A 15,659-nucleotide genomic window follows, 5' to 3' on the forward strand; every position below is an offset into this window, starting at 1 on the left:
TATATGTGTAGATGACTAATTTACCTCTCAATCCCGAGCTTGACATAACTATGTAGCAGAGAAGGACTCCTTTGAGAAGTTTACATTCTGCAATACTTATGCAAAGTTCAGTGAGGGATATTATTGATATGTAGGGACACTTCCAAAACATAACCTCAGCTTCACGCTTTCTCAGCAAGGCACAACTTTACTCCAGAAATGATTAATTCTTTTCATGTAGTAGAGACCTTTATAGAGACATTTCTCACCATCATGAGATAACTATTAAAATGAATCACATTAAAGGTCCTAAAATTAATGTATAGAGGCTGGATGCAGGTTTGTTAAACAGTAAGATATTCAAAACAGAAATGATCAAGAAACTGATCATTAAACAAAAACTTTGCAATTTTTTTTCCTGAAAATTCTTGGTTCCTTTCTATGAATAAAAATCATTCTTAATTTGACCACATAATACATAATAAGCAGGACAGCGCTAGCATTTTGAATAAAGAAATAAAAAAAAAAAACCTAAGATAGATGAGACAATGATGGAATGAGGAAGAGCTTAAAGCATCCAGGTTTCTTGGAAACTTGGGAAAGAGCAGCTAGAAAACAATGATGTAACGAGATAACGAGCTTCTGAGAGGATTAAATCTGGAATATGCAAATGAATTGCTTATTTCTAAATAAAAGCAGATCAAAGGACATTTAGGTAAAGCAATCATGAGACGGTACATTCCTTACCCATGCACCCGTCCCCATTGGGTTGGCGAGTGTACCCAGGCTCGCAGATGCACATGTATGTGCCGATCAGGTTCTTGCAGCGCATGCCCTTACTGGCACAGTCATGTGTACCATCTTCACACTCATCTTGGTCTGTGAAACAAGTAGTGAAGTCAGAGGATGAGGAAGTCTGAGGAATGTGATGAAATTTCACCCGTGATGTTACACAGACACTCCAGTGTTTAATCTAAACCACCCAGCCCAACATTGAGTTCTGGAGTGCTGAGAGGCTTGCAGTGGGAGAGTTGGTGGTCTGTTTGGCTCTCTAATGTAAACAGTGACGCCATAGACACTGACAGGTTCTTTCTGTCTCAGAGCTTCCTTTCAAATTCTTCTGTTACCATGGTGCCCGAGCTATCTGGGAGAACAGATGCATAAACACTTACTCGACTGGCTGGAGTTTTAAGACCGTTTCAAGTTTATCCCAGACAGACAGCCCTTGAGAATCTCACTTAATGTAGATAGCGACTTATGTAACTTTATAGATGGGGCCATCATGTCTGAGGTGCTTTGTTTATTTTCAGTTAATTCTTCCCAGAACATGATGAGAGAAAGCCGAGCGTACGCCCGAATCATTTCAATCTGTTACCTTTGCACATCCTATTGTCCTCACGCAGCACGTAGCCTGTGGGACATTTGCACTCGTACGATCCCACCACATTAACACAGCGGAAAGCACACAGTAGGGGATTTTGGGCGCACTCGTTGATGTCTGGAAGAGGAAATGAGATAAAAGGCCATAAGACACCATTAGAGACTCAATGACAAAGGTGACACTTCAGGTAAATTCTCGCACACCTTCGCACGTCATCATTGGTCCGGGCTCGAAACCGTCATCGCACGCGCACTCGAATCCACCGATGACATTAGTGCATGTGCCGTTGCCACACGGATTGCCAATGTCACACTCGTCTGTGTCTAGATTGAAGAGTTAAAGTTGGATTAAAATCTCCCAGTTGCAGTGACCAGTGAAGCAGTAAAGAGAGCAGGAAGATGAGTATGCAGAGACAGAATAAACTAACCTTCACACCTAACCCCGCTTGTATCCAGGCGGTAGCCCATGGGACATTCACAACGGAAAGAGCCGTCCGTGTTGATGCACTGGCCATTAATGCAGGGATCATTGAGGCATTCGTCAACATCAACTATTACAAATATGAACACAAAATGAACATTCACGCCACCAATATGAAGAGACAATCGATTCAGATAAGAGATGACAGCACATTATACCTTTATGATCATCTGGCGTCCGTTCATATCCTGCATTACTACAGAGAGTAAAATACGTCCCTGGAGCCAAGAGATAGCAGTCATACACACCAGTGAATAAAACAAATACATTTGCTTATGAAATTATAAGCATGTGGAGTTTTTCTTTAGCACATATGAGTTTTACCGCTGCATGATGAGAAGAATACACACCCTGTCCTTTACTAGGGCAGATTTCACAGGGGTTTCCCCAGCCTTGACCAGGCATGCCAGTACAACAGCACACTTCCTTGGATGTGTTCTGACTCTTAGGAGCCAGGCAGCGACCATTTTCAAACTTGGTGTAGCAGTAGCTCATTCGAACATCTGGGGGATAACACACACACATATAGATGACAAATGACATCCAAGTCAAAATACTGAGACCATCTAATAAATAATACAGATAAAATAATAAAAATATCTAAAGTAAACATGCCTTCCTGGTCGAGCAAATCTGCCCAGCACAATTTAGCACACAGACCACCGTTCTGGATGTTATTATGCTGGACAGGACAGGGTAAAAATAAAATAAAATAAAATAAAATAAAGAGAGTCCACTGAGTCCAGTAGTTAATTTAAGGAGTTCATTTCGTCTTCTTTTAACTGTTATAGGGGCTAATAGGGCACGGGAGAGGGTGGTTGTGTTTCATCTATTTGATGTAAATTGTTTTATTATGTGAAGCACTCTGTATTGTTTTTTTTAAGCATGAAAAGTGCTATAGAAATAAAGTTTAATTTGATTTGATTTGATTAGAGGCAATCTTGATTTTTTTTTTCCTTATTTTGGACAATGTACCATATTGATGTATTCTTCACCGGTACAACATGGACTGAGATTTACACACAACTAATCTCACAAATGCTCCCTTTACCATGGCTGTAAAGGTATTCAAAGAGACCTTGTGGTTGCAAAGATATGCTTATTTCAATAGGAGTTTGCAAATTTCAAGCAGAAGCCTAAAATATCCCCAAATCTCAAACGGTCTAACTTTGTGTACATCATTTAACTGTTCAGATGTTAAAGAAGATCTAAAATGTATCCTCAGATTAAGACTCAGAAACCACTGCATCAAATTCTTTGCAGAAACTAACTAAATTCAAACATGGTAGACTTTAAAATAGAGGCGAAGCAGTGTTTGGTTCCCACCATCCCTGAGGTACACTGATCACCCGCAGCATTGAAACAACTTGCCTAATGTAGTGAAGATTACCCTCCTATTACTAAAACGCCTTCTAACCATCTAAGAATGGACTCCACAAAACTTCTGAAAGTGTCCTGTTGTATCAGGCACCAAGACGATAGCAGCAGATCTTTTAAGTCCTGCAAGTTGCGAGGAGGGGCTTCCATGGATCGGACTTGTTTTTACAGCACATACCACCCAGATGCTGGAATGGACCGAGATTAAGTGATTTGAGGGGGAAAGTCGGCATTGTGGACTCTTTACTGTTCCTCAAAAGCATTATCCTGTCAAAAGAGGCAGCTGCTGTCTGGGACTATGATGAAAAAGGTTTTCACAGAGTCTATTATTAAAACAAAATGTATTTGTGTTTACAATGGCTTTCTTTCGCCTATGGACCTGACACAGACCACAGCTTCATACTGCCTCGGCCAGTTTGTTAGAGCCCTCCTGTTGGGTTGCTTCACCAAGCTAAATAATGTACAAACATTTAGAAACCATTTGCTCTTCTTTCACAAAGTCACACCAATCTCCTCACTTCTTGCCAAATATATACAACTTCCTCACAGGTGTTAATGCACAGGTGTCAAACTGTGCATTGCTCAAAGGCCGCTATCCTGCAAGCATTTTTTTTTCCCCTGCTCCAACACAGATTCAGGTGTTTTGGTGCAGAGAAATGATAAAAAGCTGCAGGATAGAGGCCCTCCGGGGCCGCTATCCTTACATTGACAACATTGTGTTTATAAACACAAGGGTTTCAGGGGATCAGTAAGATTTAAAGAAAAGAAGCTGATGAATGGTTATTCATGTTTCTGTGGCAGTAAGTTGAGTCCAAGATCACACTGGTACCCACAACCCTAATAATCACAGCAGTGTAACTTTACATATTAAAAAATAAAAAGGGTGTTTTTCTTTCATGAATACAATACGTTTTGCTGTGTAAGTGTTTGCAGTGACGACAGAGACTGGCTAATTATCTGTACTATGAGATGTGTGTTTGTCTTGTTCCTCCAGGACTAGGCAGGCACTTACTTGTAATGAGAAGCATATGGCAGTGCTCTCCTGCTAGCAATGGCCTTCAGTGAACTCAACACAAATAAGCTTTTTGGCCACCATAGATCTCACACGCACACACACACGTACACATACATGCACACACACCTGGCCCACAGGCAAACATCACAAACATGAACACCTGGAGCTGTGAGGAGTATGTCAAAGAGTGTCATGTTACTTTCCACCATCAAACCGATTTGTCAGCCTTTCTGTTCGGGAGATTCATGGTCGTCTTTGCGCAGCTGTTTTGTAAGCATGTGTGTGAACACTGCACACATGTAGATCACTGTGTACATATGGACATCTCATTCACATTTGTATGGACTATGAAAAGTATTATGGGGAAAAAAAAAGTCAGGTTTTCTTCGATATTCTCATTGAAAATGTCAACGCTATTTGAACTTTTAAATAAAGAAAAAATGTAATAAAATAAAAGATTTTGGCATAAATCAGTTTGGCAAAACTGAAGAAGATGACACTGATTTAATAAATGTATGAAATCCAATAAAAACTGCTAAATCTTCATAATGCAAAACACATCAGTAAATAAGGACTTTGTCAGCCAAGTGGATGATTCACGTAATCTCACTTTTTTTTTTGTTCTTCTTCTCGTGTTTCTCCTCTCTCCATCAGCAACAAATGCTCAAGACATGCCCGTGTTTTATTTTAATGTGCATGTTATCAAAGATGGACCAAATTTGATTTATTACCAGGTTTTCTTCTCTGTGTCGCCATTCATCACGACTGTTGGAGTCAGCTCTCAGAGCAAGAGAGGAGAAATTAGGTGTGAGGATGATGTTTATCTAAGAGTCTTTAACATGAAAACTTTAATTTATGAATGGCTCAGGTGCAGCCAAATAAAATGGCTAAATACATTCCCTCATACTGTTGCGTGACAAAAACAGAGTTTTGCACATGCTAGTTGCTTCGATTTCAAGATAAAAAAATTCAAACAAAACAATTTATACTGGTAATAAACTTGTCTGAATGGAATCTTTATCTAATATATCAGTCACACAGTTGAGATCGCTGATAGATGAAGTGACCAGCATCGATAACAGATGTCCTGTGAAACCTTGTGAACCCATTAAAATGTTGCCACAGATCTAGCTCATTTTAACTACCAAGCAGGGTAAAACCATCTCCCAGCACATTAAATAATGGTGGACGAGCAGCTTGAGGAACACACCAAAGAACCCAAGGCACTGACCACAAGCTCCCACCCCAATTAAACATTTGTGGGACAGCAACGATCCTCTGGCCTCGCCTCAACACCCACAAGACCTAAAAAGGTTCCACGGCTGACATCCTGCTGTATAATATTAGACAAGTGGTTTAAATTTAGCACTTTATAACATCCTTTTTTTTCTTAATGGAGGGATTTGCTAAAACATTTAAAAGTTAAAAATGAAAAAGCTAAGTAGCATATTTAGCCGAATATAAAGATCTACAAACGATTTTTATCTGTTTTTTGTTTTTTTTTAAACATTCCTAGTTATTTTTAAAAAAGAAATTCGTTTTTTTTCAGTTGGACAGACTTTCTCGTTCTCCACCCTGCTCCTCCTGTTTTATTCCCAGATATTCAGGAGAGCGCTTCTGAGACTGGAGAGAAAAACGACATGCAAACTGTAAGCTGTCTCACTGAACTGATGAAGTCATCACTTCAGTGTTTGGAGAGGGAACTCCCTAACAGAGGACTCAGTGCGCCCCCACCCAACCAAAAAAAAAACAAAAAAAAAACAAACACACACATACAGCATATGCATAATCACACACACATAAGTGAGGAAATGGAAAAGTGATCTGCTCAGAACCACCCTTGGCCTTGTTGAGACAGCAGCAGCAGAAGCAGCTGGAACATTGTGTGCCATGACGAAAAAGCCAGAAAAGTCCAACATCAGTGCACGCAGCTTCGTCTTCACTTTGCATTTTAAAGCTGCTGCATGCAATGATTTCATAGTTCGTTTCCTTCTCTTTCTCAACCCTTAAAGGGGCTGGCATTTACCTAAACATCTGCGTCCGGAGGATGAAAGCTGGAAGCCTTCAGGGCACAAGCAGCTGAAGCTTCCTTCAGTGTTGGAGCAGGTTCCCAGTAAACACATCTCAGGCGACTGGGAGCACTCATCAATATCTGACATACACAAAGAGGAGAGGTATTACTCATTCTGTCACATTTACACATCCCATCCATTGAAATGCATTCAGATTTCTGAGCGCAGGGATGTTGTTTCAGCTGTATGTCACCTCTATCCCAATATGCAATGCTGATCAAACAGAATTAAATCACTGTAATGGGTGGTTGGATAAAAGACATATTATCCGGAGGAGCCTCAGTGTCAAGTGTTCTCTAATCAAAATGAACAGCTGCTCCTGCTGAGAATTCATTGCTATTCCTCCCTGCTTCCAAGAACAAAGCACTAAGCAGGAATGTGTTGAAGTCTGCCGAATATCTCTTCATCAGCCCGACTGTATAAACAATCCAACAAGTCTGGCTCAGTCCCATTCCCACGTGTGAAAGGGAGAAGAGGGGTGTGTGTAGGAGGAAGGAGTAGGTGACTTAGGCAGAGCTAATCTAAACTGAGATTTACACATGCATCTAGGAAAGTGAGTGTGTTAGATGTAGGCAGGCGAAGGTTTCTGTGTCACCATTTAATGGTTTATTATCTAAGTTTAAGCCAAAGTTTTTTTGTTTTTTCTTTTCTTTTCACCAGAGTTCAGCCTTATGCTGGCATACCTTCACAGGTTTCTTCATGGAGATAGTAGCCAGGCGGGCAAATACACCTGTAAGAGCCGTCCATGTTCACACATGTTCCTGGACCGCATGTGCCTGGATTCACCGCACATTCATTTATATCTGAGCAGAAATGAAAATAAGACGTATACAGTAAAAACTGCGTACATTCATTTAGAAAAACAAAAAGAAGAAAAAAAAAAAAAAGAGCAAGCCCTTACCGACACACAATCTGCCATCTAATGTCAGCTCATAGCCATCGTTGCATATACAGATGAAGCTGCCCACTGAGTTCAAACACTGCCCGTTTCGACACAAGCCCCTCTGGGTCGAACACTCATCGATGTCTAATCAAAACACAAACACCAGAACTTAGCAATACAGATCACAGCTCTCTGACTCAAAATCCACCAGACGCACTCACCTATGCAGTCGCCGTTGTGCGAGTTCTGAAAGCCGGGGTAGCACAGACAGTTGTAGGAGCCCACTGTGTTTTTGCAGGTCCCATTACCACAGGGTTGTCTCTCACACTCATCCACATCTGACAACACAGAGTAGCGTCATGATTTACTTCAGAAGACGCTCACACTTCTTTACTGAGCGTATAAAATGGAAGTACGAAAGGGAAGAAGATCAGCACATCTTACCAACACACATCGACAGGTCCTGAGTTGTTTTGTAGCCGTTGGGACAAATGCAGCGATAGCTCCCGAGTGTGTCAATGCACTGACCAGGGTTGCACACACCGGGGATCTCGATGCACTCGTTACGATCTGAAAACAGTTGTTAAACTATGTAAAATGGCAATAACCTGCAACTAGATCTGCATATTGATTATAGTTTGGTTCACCTTAAAAATAAAAGAAAGAAGCTAACCATACATTATGTTGAAAAATAGGCTGACTTGCAAGAGAAAACTTGGCCTTTTGGGGCCCAAAACAATAATCTTTTTTTTTCTATGCCAAAAGCCATAAAAGGCTACATTTTAAAAAGAGAGACAAAGTATATAATTATCATCCATGCACTTTTTCCAAGCAAGACCCAAATAGTTACATTTAAAAATCATCTCTAAGTTGCTGAATTATTTTTGTTCAAGTACTTTGTTTACTTTTTTCTATTTTCAAACAGTAGTAAATTGTATATTTATATCAAACATCATGACTTCAGAGTTCAAACATAAGGAACCATGATGCGATGTTTCAGTCCATTTAGAAGTGCTGCATTTATGTTCCAACTTATAAATAACCTTTCATTTGCAAGCATTTAGGAAATACACCATGTCCCTTTTCTCATCTGTAAAGACTTACTGGACTGTACTTCAGGAACCAATCAGATATGAAGAAGAGACGGCGTCTCTCTAGTCCCACCTGATTTTGCTCATGAGGCAAAGGCATCCAGGGCAGACATAAAGGGATGCCAACAAGTCACTTTTTGGCCTCAAAGAAAAAAAAGTCAAACTTGAGGTTGTACATTGAAGTCTCTGACACTGATTGATGTGTTACGTATATTTATAAATTAGTCATGAGTGCTTTTCTTGGCCATATGACTCAATGATATAATCATGACTCAAAGCTGGCTCTAAATGCTTATACTGTAATAAGTCTGCCAGTCGAAAGTTTAACTCACAAACCCTAATGTTGTACCGTAATTAATCTGAAGTCATTTCTCAGATGATAAAAATACCAAATTTTAGCACAATGGAAATACAAAGTCAGCAAATAATTCCAATATAACCCAATTTCCTCCTCCTCATAAGATGACAAATTAAAAAAGAAACTGATTAATTCGAAAACTTACACACATTATATATATATATATATATATATATATATATATATATATATATATATATATATATATATATATATATATATATATATATATATATATATATATACACATACACATATATATACATACATACATATATATATATATATATATATATATATATACATACACATATATATACATACATACATATATATATATATATATATATATATATATATACATACACATATATATACATACACATATATATACATACACATATATATATATATACATACACATATATATACATACACATATATATACATACACATATATATATATATATATATATATATATATATATATATATATATATATATATATACATACACATATATATACATACACATATATATACATACACATATATATACATACACATATATATACATACACATATATATATATATATATATATATATATATATATATATATATATATATATATATATATATATATATATATATATATATATATATATATATTTTTTTTTTTTTTTTGCTTCAGACTGGAAACTGGCCAGCAAGACAGCCAAAGGTAAAAGTTATTCAGTTTATGTCCTGCATGTCACTGTTGCAGGTCATTCCGATCTCTACTCACAGTTTCAGTTCTCCTAACTGGGGTCTGTCTGGTCTTAAGACTTGCACAAAAAAACAGGAAGCAAAACAGGATGTTGATTTAACATTTGCTTATAGGCTGGGACTCCAGACTGACAGCAACATGTTTCAGATACACGGCAGCACATGTTTAACAGCTCAACACATGCTTCACATTCTCTCCTCCTTAATAAAAAGCCCACCATGAAAAATTCCGTCTCTAGCTGTCACTGCTCTGCGTCTGGCGCTTCGTCTTTGGAACCTCACTGGCAGGAATGTACAGCTCAAAAAATTTCACATCAACCAACAAAAATCCTGTTTTTCGTTTGCTTCTTCAAAATCTCCTCACTATTCTGTTCTTCATAAAGTCCACCACAGTACGGGTTGAATGAGGTCTTACATAAACTGTTTGATCTCCTTAAATGTAAGACTTGATCACCCACACAACCTTACCAAGGCATTGTCCAGTAGAGGTGAAGCGATATCCAGGTTTACAGTCGCAGCGGTAACTTCCAGGCATGTTCAGACAGTGTGCATTCTGCTGGCACACCGGTCCATTCTGGCACTCGTCAATATCTGCAAACAACGGGGGGCACAGTCTCACACTCATTACAGAAATTCACAAAGCTAAAATTATCTAACTAACTTAGCTTAAAATCTCAAAAAGCAATTCAAAGCTTTTTGTAACTGTGGGTCTCACCTTCACATATCAGCAGTTTGTCGTTGTAAATGAAGCCAATGGGGCATTCGCACCTGAAGCTGCCAATCATGTTGATGCACACTCCATTCTCACACACCCCTGGGATTTCCCTGCACTCATCAATATCTAGCGCACGACAAAGAGACAACATGAGAAAATTCCTCTCTATTCCATCACATAAACTTCAGAAAAGGAAAATCTTACCAATAACCTGTCCTGTCGTGATGTCGATATAATATCCTGGTCTCTCACTGCCGCACAGGATTGCAAACTCATCTAAGTGTGCATACAATATGAATTTACTCATTTTTAGTTCCTCATAAGTTCTGCCCTAGTAAATGCATGTGTGAGATCTAACCTGTGCTAGGAACAGGACACTGTTCACAAGGTTTATTCCACGCACGGCCAATGTTGTAGGAACAGCAACACATCTTTTTGGTCATGTTGAAGGTAAGCTCCCCATCACATGTCCGATTGTCTGAGTAAAAGTTCCGGTAGCAGTAGCTCTTCCTCATATCTGTGTACATTCATGCAAAAGAGTCAAGTCATTCAAATCAGGAAAACAAATGCGTGATAGCAACATGTCTTTGCTTGATGAAATCATTAAAGTGCAACAAACAAACTCACCCATGCAGTTGTTGCCTCCGTTGACAGGCATGTAGTCAGCGGGACAAATACAGGTGTAGTTCCCGATGGTGTTGTAGCACTGACCTGGGCCACAGATTCCTGGGTGTTCACACTCATCAATATCTGCACACAGAGAAAACACTTGTTTGATTTACATACATTTGGCCCTTTTTCTTCATTATAATTGTTTCATGACTAGTTTTAACAGCCTTTTAAAGTTTTCACCTCTATCACACTTGCATGCAGAGTTTGTCATATTTCTATATGTTATATTAGTAGCGATATTAAGTACAATAATTCCAAAATTAGTCTTACCATATGTATGATTATCAAAAATACTTTTAGATTGTCTTTCATTAATTTTATCTAGATTTTTTTTTTATACAGTCCCTCATGAGGGTACCAAGCAACAATGATAATGTGGATAATAAGGATCGATCTATGTTTGTGAGGCTGTGGGTCGAACAGTGGCCTTTCTTTTTGGAGTTTGCATGTTCTCCTTGTGTATATGTGGGTTCTCTCCAGGTATTCTGGCTTCATCCCGCCATCCAAAGACACGCATGTTAGGTCAAAAAGTTACTCTAAATTGTCCCTGGGAGTGACTGTGAGCGGTTATTTGTGTCTGCGTCAGCCCTGTGATGGACTGGCAACCTGTCCAGGGAGTACCCTGCCTCTGACCCAGTGATTGATGGGATAGGCTCCAGGTTCCCGTCAACCCTGACCTGCACTAAGCAGTTCCGAAAATGACTGACTGATGACTGTGTTTGTGAAGAAACTGAAATAAGAAACACGACTTCATGAACTGGTCCCAAATCACTCCACTACATCACCAATTAATCAGTCTAATACTTTATGTTTTTATATCTGCATCATTGTTTTCTTATAAATAATCTGCTTTTGTACAGGAACCCTTAAAAGATTTCTTAGCAGCCTGGAGAACTATTTGTCGCGTCTCATCTGAAATTCAGATCAAATCTTACAAAACAGATCAGAGTAATATCAAGACAATTGCATTTTCTTTTTTTTTTTTTAAAGAGAAGTCATTTGTACATCTTCCAATGCTGATTATTTTTATGGGAACAGAATGTTCTCGCAGCAGGCTACGCTCAAATCAGAAATTTATTGCTCTGTATTAAAAATAAAACAAAACGATGCAACATTTCATTTAAAAGCAGCCATAACTAACACACATCATCTGCCATCATCTTTTTTCAGTGTAGAGCTTCAGGTGTTTCTGCTCCTGATGATGAACTTCAGTTTACATAGAAACCTGTTAAATGATCACATCAAAAAGTTATTATTATTATGGGTCCCGAGGGTCCCGAACGTCTGCTTTGACGTAGGGCAACGAAATCCGGCACACATGTGTACCAACCCAAAACGAGCTAAAAGTTTAAAATTAAGGACCTGTTACTATGGCAACGGGGTGTCTGCCATCCTTGCCGTTTTTGCTCATTTTGCACTGTATGTACATTGCTTTTTAACAAACTAATTTGGGATTCATGCCACTGATTTCAAACTCAACGGTAAGTTTTGTGGCAAGTTGAGGGTGGGCGATTTTGGCATGAGGCTTGGACCCGATGGATGCCGCCTGCGGCTTTCATTATTATCATTATTAATAGCAGAAATAACAATAAGACAAAGAAAAAGAAGGAGAAATACTGGAGATTTGCCTGGGCGAACCTATCAGTGTTTCTTTTGTGAATATTTTGCACATTAGCAGAAATTAACAGTCCTTTTTTCTTAAAGTCCAACTAACAGATTAACAGCTGACCGACTTGACACCTAAAAATTGATGTGCTATCTTGGACTTCAACGGACAGACATGCACTTCTGTTCTTCTGGCCAACACACACATGGCAATTAAAAGACTGCAAGCCGCACGCCGCAGTTCAAACCGTCGCCGCCTCCTCTTCGGTCCTAGTTTTGTTTTCAGCACACCCAGTTTATTTATCTTTTTCTTGGCTATTTCTTCACTTTCCTCTCCATCTATCATCTCTGGCCTGCCTCCTAGGGACTCAGTATACTGACCACATCTGAGTCTCACCCCTCTGGACACAGTTAGGCTCTCAGCTGCTTCATCATCCCGACTGAGCTTTGCAACAGACGGGAATGAGAGCAGACACATATTGAGATAAACTGAGCTGCAGTGGGACTACATCATCCAATATTTCTTTGTCTTTTTTGCTCTCTGTGCCCTTTCCTTCCTCTCCATGTGTCCCAGAACGAAGACCTCAATGGATGGACTCAATTTCCTTCCCACGGAAACACCCCAGGGCAGGAGATCGAGAGGGATGGGTCACCTATGTGCTCATGTGTCTGTGGTGCTGTGCAGAAACATATGGATGTCTTTTGTACCTTCGCAGACTCTGGTTTCTAGGTTGAGGGCAAAGCCTCTTGGGCATTCACACTGGAAACTCCCGAAGGTGTTGATGCACTGTCCTCCCTGGCACAAGCCTGGCAGCTCTTGGCACTCATTAATGTCTGACAAAGAACAAAAAGGAAAAGATACTCAGTGGCATTGTGGGTGTGTGTCTAAGTGTGTACAGATGGTAGCGTGCCTCAGCCTGACCTTCCAAGATGACAGTGATAGGGTTTGGTCTGAAGCCTTCTCCTCCGGGACACAACGTTTTGTACTCAGCTGAAACACAAATCACAGTAAACAACAATGACAAAAACACACAAAACACAACAGAGTTCGCTCTGTTGCGGGAACTGTCGGGAAAAGCTGGCGGATAACAGAAGATGCTGAATTAAGTCACATGTTTAATTGATTAAGAGGCCGAAAAAAGATGTATTTTTCTCATCAGGTGTTTCTCATTTGAGTTCTTCTCTGAGCCAGGCTGACGGGACGACTGCAGCAATGCAGAACAAAATGAAAAAAAAGGAAAACTTTGTTCTTCTCACTGAAGCAAGAATTCTTTGGAACACAGTGAGTCATTGCCTGTAATGTTTTGAACAATTTGCCGGGAATTTTCTAAGTAGTACAGAAGCAGTTTTCGCTTCACCAGCAACATTAGTGCAAGAACATACTCATTTAATGGCATACAAGTCTGTTTGCTGGCAGAGCAGCTAACTCACACCTTATGAGGCCTGATTCACTTCTACACTCCACTTCTTGTTTTGATGACACAATAATTCAAAGGAATTAAGGGTGAGATGATTTACTCTGATCCACAATGCAAAAAACTACCATAGGGGTTGTTCCCTCTAAATTAGTCTGCCGCTCAGCTCATTTTTCACTCACTTTCATGCGACTCCACTTCATTACATGGAAAAATAAATCAAGCTCATAGCAGGAAAACACTTGACAAGGTGGAAGCAATTTTCTTGGAGTAAAACTTATTTCATTTATCTTCTGCCATATCACTCAAATGAACAAAATAGTTCAAATAATTAAGGTGGGACTTTCATAGAAGTGAAATAGTAAAACTTCCTCACATTTTCCACTACTCTTTTCACTCATATGAACATAGGAGAAATATGTGGAGAGTTAGATGTTTGTTTTCTGCCAGAGGTTTCTTCCTTAAACCCAAAATAATCCACTATGTCCTGGACTAGACATTACTGAAGGCAGGAAATAGTGTGTTGCCTGTATACATCTTCTGTTTTTTTAAAGTTTTATTTATACAGGCAAACTCAGGCATCCACAAGAGAGACCTATCTGATGTAAAATGCACTGTAACAAATAAATTATAGTCAGAAATAATCCACAGTAAATTACATTAAACATTTAAACCCAAACACCAAGAGAAAGCAGAATAAATACTACAAGACAGAAAACGGTTCCAAGGATGTTTTTCCCATCGTCCCTAAAATATAAAGACATAAACCAGACTATTTAGAAAGTGGATCCTAACTCTGAACCTCCGTTTGTCAGTTGCATAGTGCTTACAAGTAGAGGGAGAAGCTCAACACATCCACAACCACTTAACTCAAAGCAAACAACCATTTGTAGGTGAACTGAAAATAAATAAACAAACATGTATCGAGCATGAACAGTTCACGTAACAAATTGGCGACTCACTTGTGTTGACAGAGGGGCAGAATTCACACGGATATCCCCAACCAAGGCCCAAAGAGCAGCAACAGGAGGCCTTGGAAACTCCAACTCCAATCTCATTGGAGCAGACCAAACTTTCTGATGCATCTCCCCGTGTACGAACATCCAGGTAGCAGCTTCCATGGCGGGTGTCTATATTTGCACATACAGGTATTCAGGTGTGATCTTAGCTGTGGAAACAGTTCTGAGCTAAAACGAACAAAAAGCATAAGTTAAAGAGCTTGTTGGGCCTCACCTACACAGCCCACTCGAGTGGGGTTGAGTTCAAAGTCTGGCGGACAGTTACAGTGGTAGTTTCCAGGAATATTAACACACATCCCATTGATACAGATTGTTGGGTCTGCACATTCATTGATATCTGAGAGAAAAACAGGACATATTTAATTTTTATTTAATTGATTTATCAACAAATAATAAAGATAAGGTCTGTGATTGCAACACACTTTCAAATTTACTCACTTCTTTTAAGGTTAAACAACTAGAGAAGGCAGCTAAGTTGCTGCTTTGTCCTACCTGTGCAGTTTCCTTTACTTCTGTCTAGTTCATAACCCGGGTTACAGTCACATCTAAAATTTCCTGGGATATTATGGCAGCGTCCATTCACACAGATGTCTGAAAAAGCGCATTCATCGATATCTGTAAGAGACAAAAAGGAGAGACACAAAGCTGCTCAGCTATGAGTGGATCGTTGGATGTTGGTGGAAAACTGGCAGCCAGCCACAGGGGGTGAAGGCAGCTCACCTCTGCCACAGGATGACAGTTCTGGGACAAAAAAAAAAAAAAAAAAAAGACATATTGCTGTAGACACATGTCCACAGCAGTCCCACCTTTGCTGAGGCAAAGAGGATCCCA

The 15,659-nt window shown here is 39.5% G+C and overlaps 1 protein-coding gene across 1 annotated transcript in view; it reads right to left on the minus strand.

Annotated features, from left to right (window-relative positions):
* The window catches only part of fbn1 (fibrillin 1), a gene marked incomplete at its 5' end in the record, with an annotated part of 69,944 nt that overhangs the window by 7,754 nt on the left and 46,531 nt on the right, over window positions 1–15,659 (minus strand). Inside the window, 21 exons of the mRNA XM_079241667.1 lie at window positions 727–858; window positions 1,355–1,477; window positions 1,564–1,683; window positions 1,788–1,910; window positions 1,999–2,058; window positions 2,191–2,343; window positions 6,259–6,384; window positions 6,988–7,107; window positions 7,206–7,331; window positions 7,409–7,525; window positions 7,632–7,757; window positions 9,871–9,993; window positions 10,118–10,243; window positions 10,322–10,393; window positions 10,476–10,634; window positions 10,745–10,867; window positions 13,103–13,228; window positions 13,317–13,385; window positions 14,772–14,939; window positions 15,043–15,165; window positions 15,321–15,443. Of these exons, the coding sequence (XP_079097793.1) occupies window positions 727–858; window positions 1,355–1,477; window positions 1,564–1,683; window positions 1,788–1,910; window positions 1,999–2,058; window positions 2,191–2,343; window positions 6,259–6,384; window positions 6,988–7,107; window positions 7,206–7,331; window positions 7,409–7,525; window positions 7,632–7,757; window positions 9,871–9,993; window positions 10,118–10,243; window positions 10,322–10,393; window positions 10,476–10,634; window positions 10,745–10,867; window positions 13,103–13,228; window positions 13,317–13,385; window positions 14,772–14,939; window positions 15,043–15,165; window positions 15,321–15,443 (2,538 nt within the window). The remainder of the gene's footprint in view (window positions 1–726; window positions 859–1,354; window positions 1,478–1,563; window positions 1,684–1,787; window positions 1,911–1,998; window positions 2,059–2,190; window positions 2,344–6,258; window positions 6,385–6,987; window positions 7,108–7,205; window positions 7,332–7,408; window positions 7,526–7,631; window positions 7,758–9,870; window positions 9,994–10,117; window positions 10,244–10,321; window positions 10,394–10,475; window positions 10,635–10,744; window positions 10,868–13,102; window positions 13,229–13,316; window positions 13,386–14,771; window positions 14,940–15,042; window positions 15,166–15,320; window positions 15,444–15,659) is intronic.

The sequence above is a fragment of the Telmatherina bonti genome, assembly GCF_933228915.1.
Source record: "Telmatherina bonti genome assembly, chromosome: 1".
In the NCBI taxonomy this organism is placed as follows: Eukaryota; Metazoa; Chordata; class Actinopteri; order Atheriniformes; family Telmatherinidae; genus Telmatherina; species Telmatherina bonti.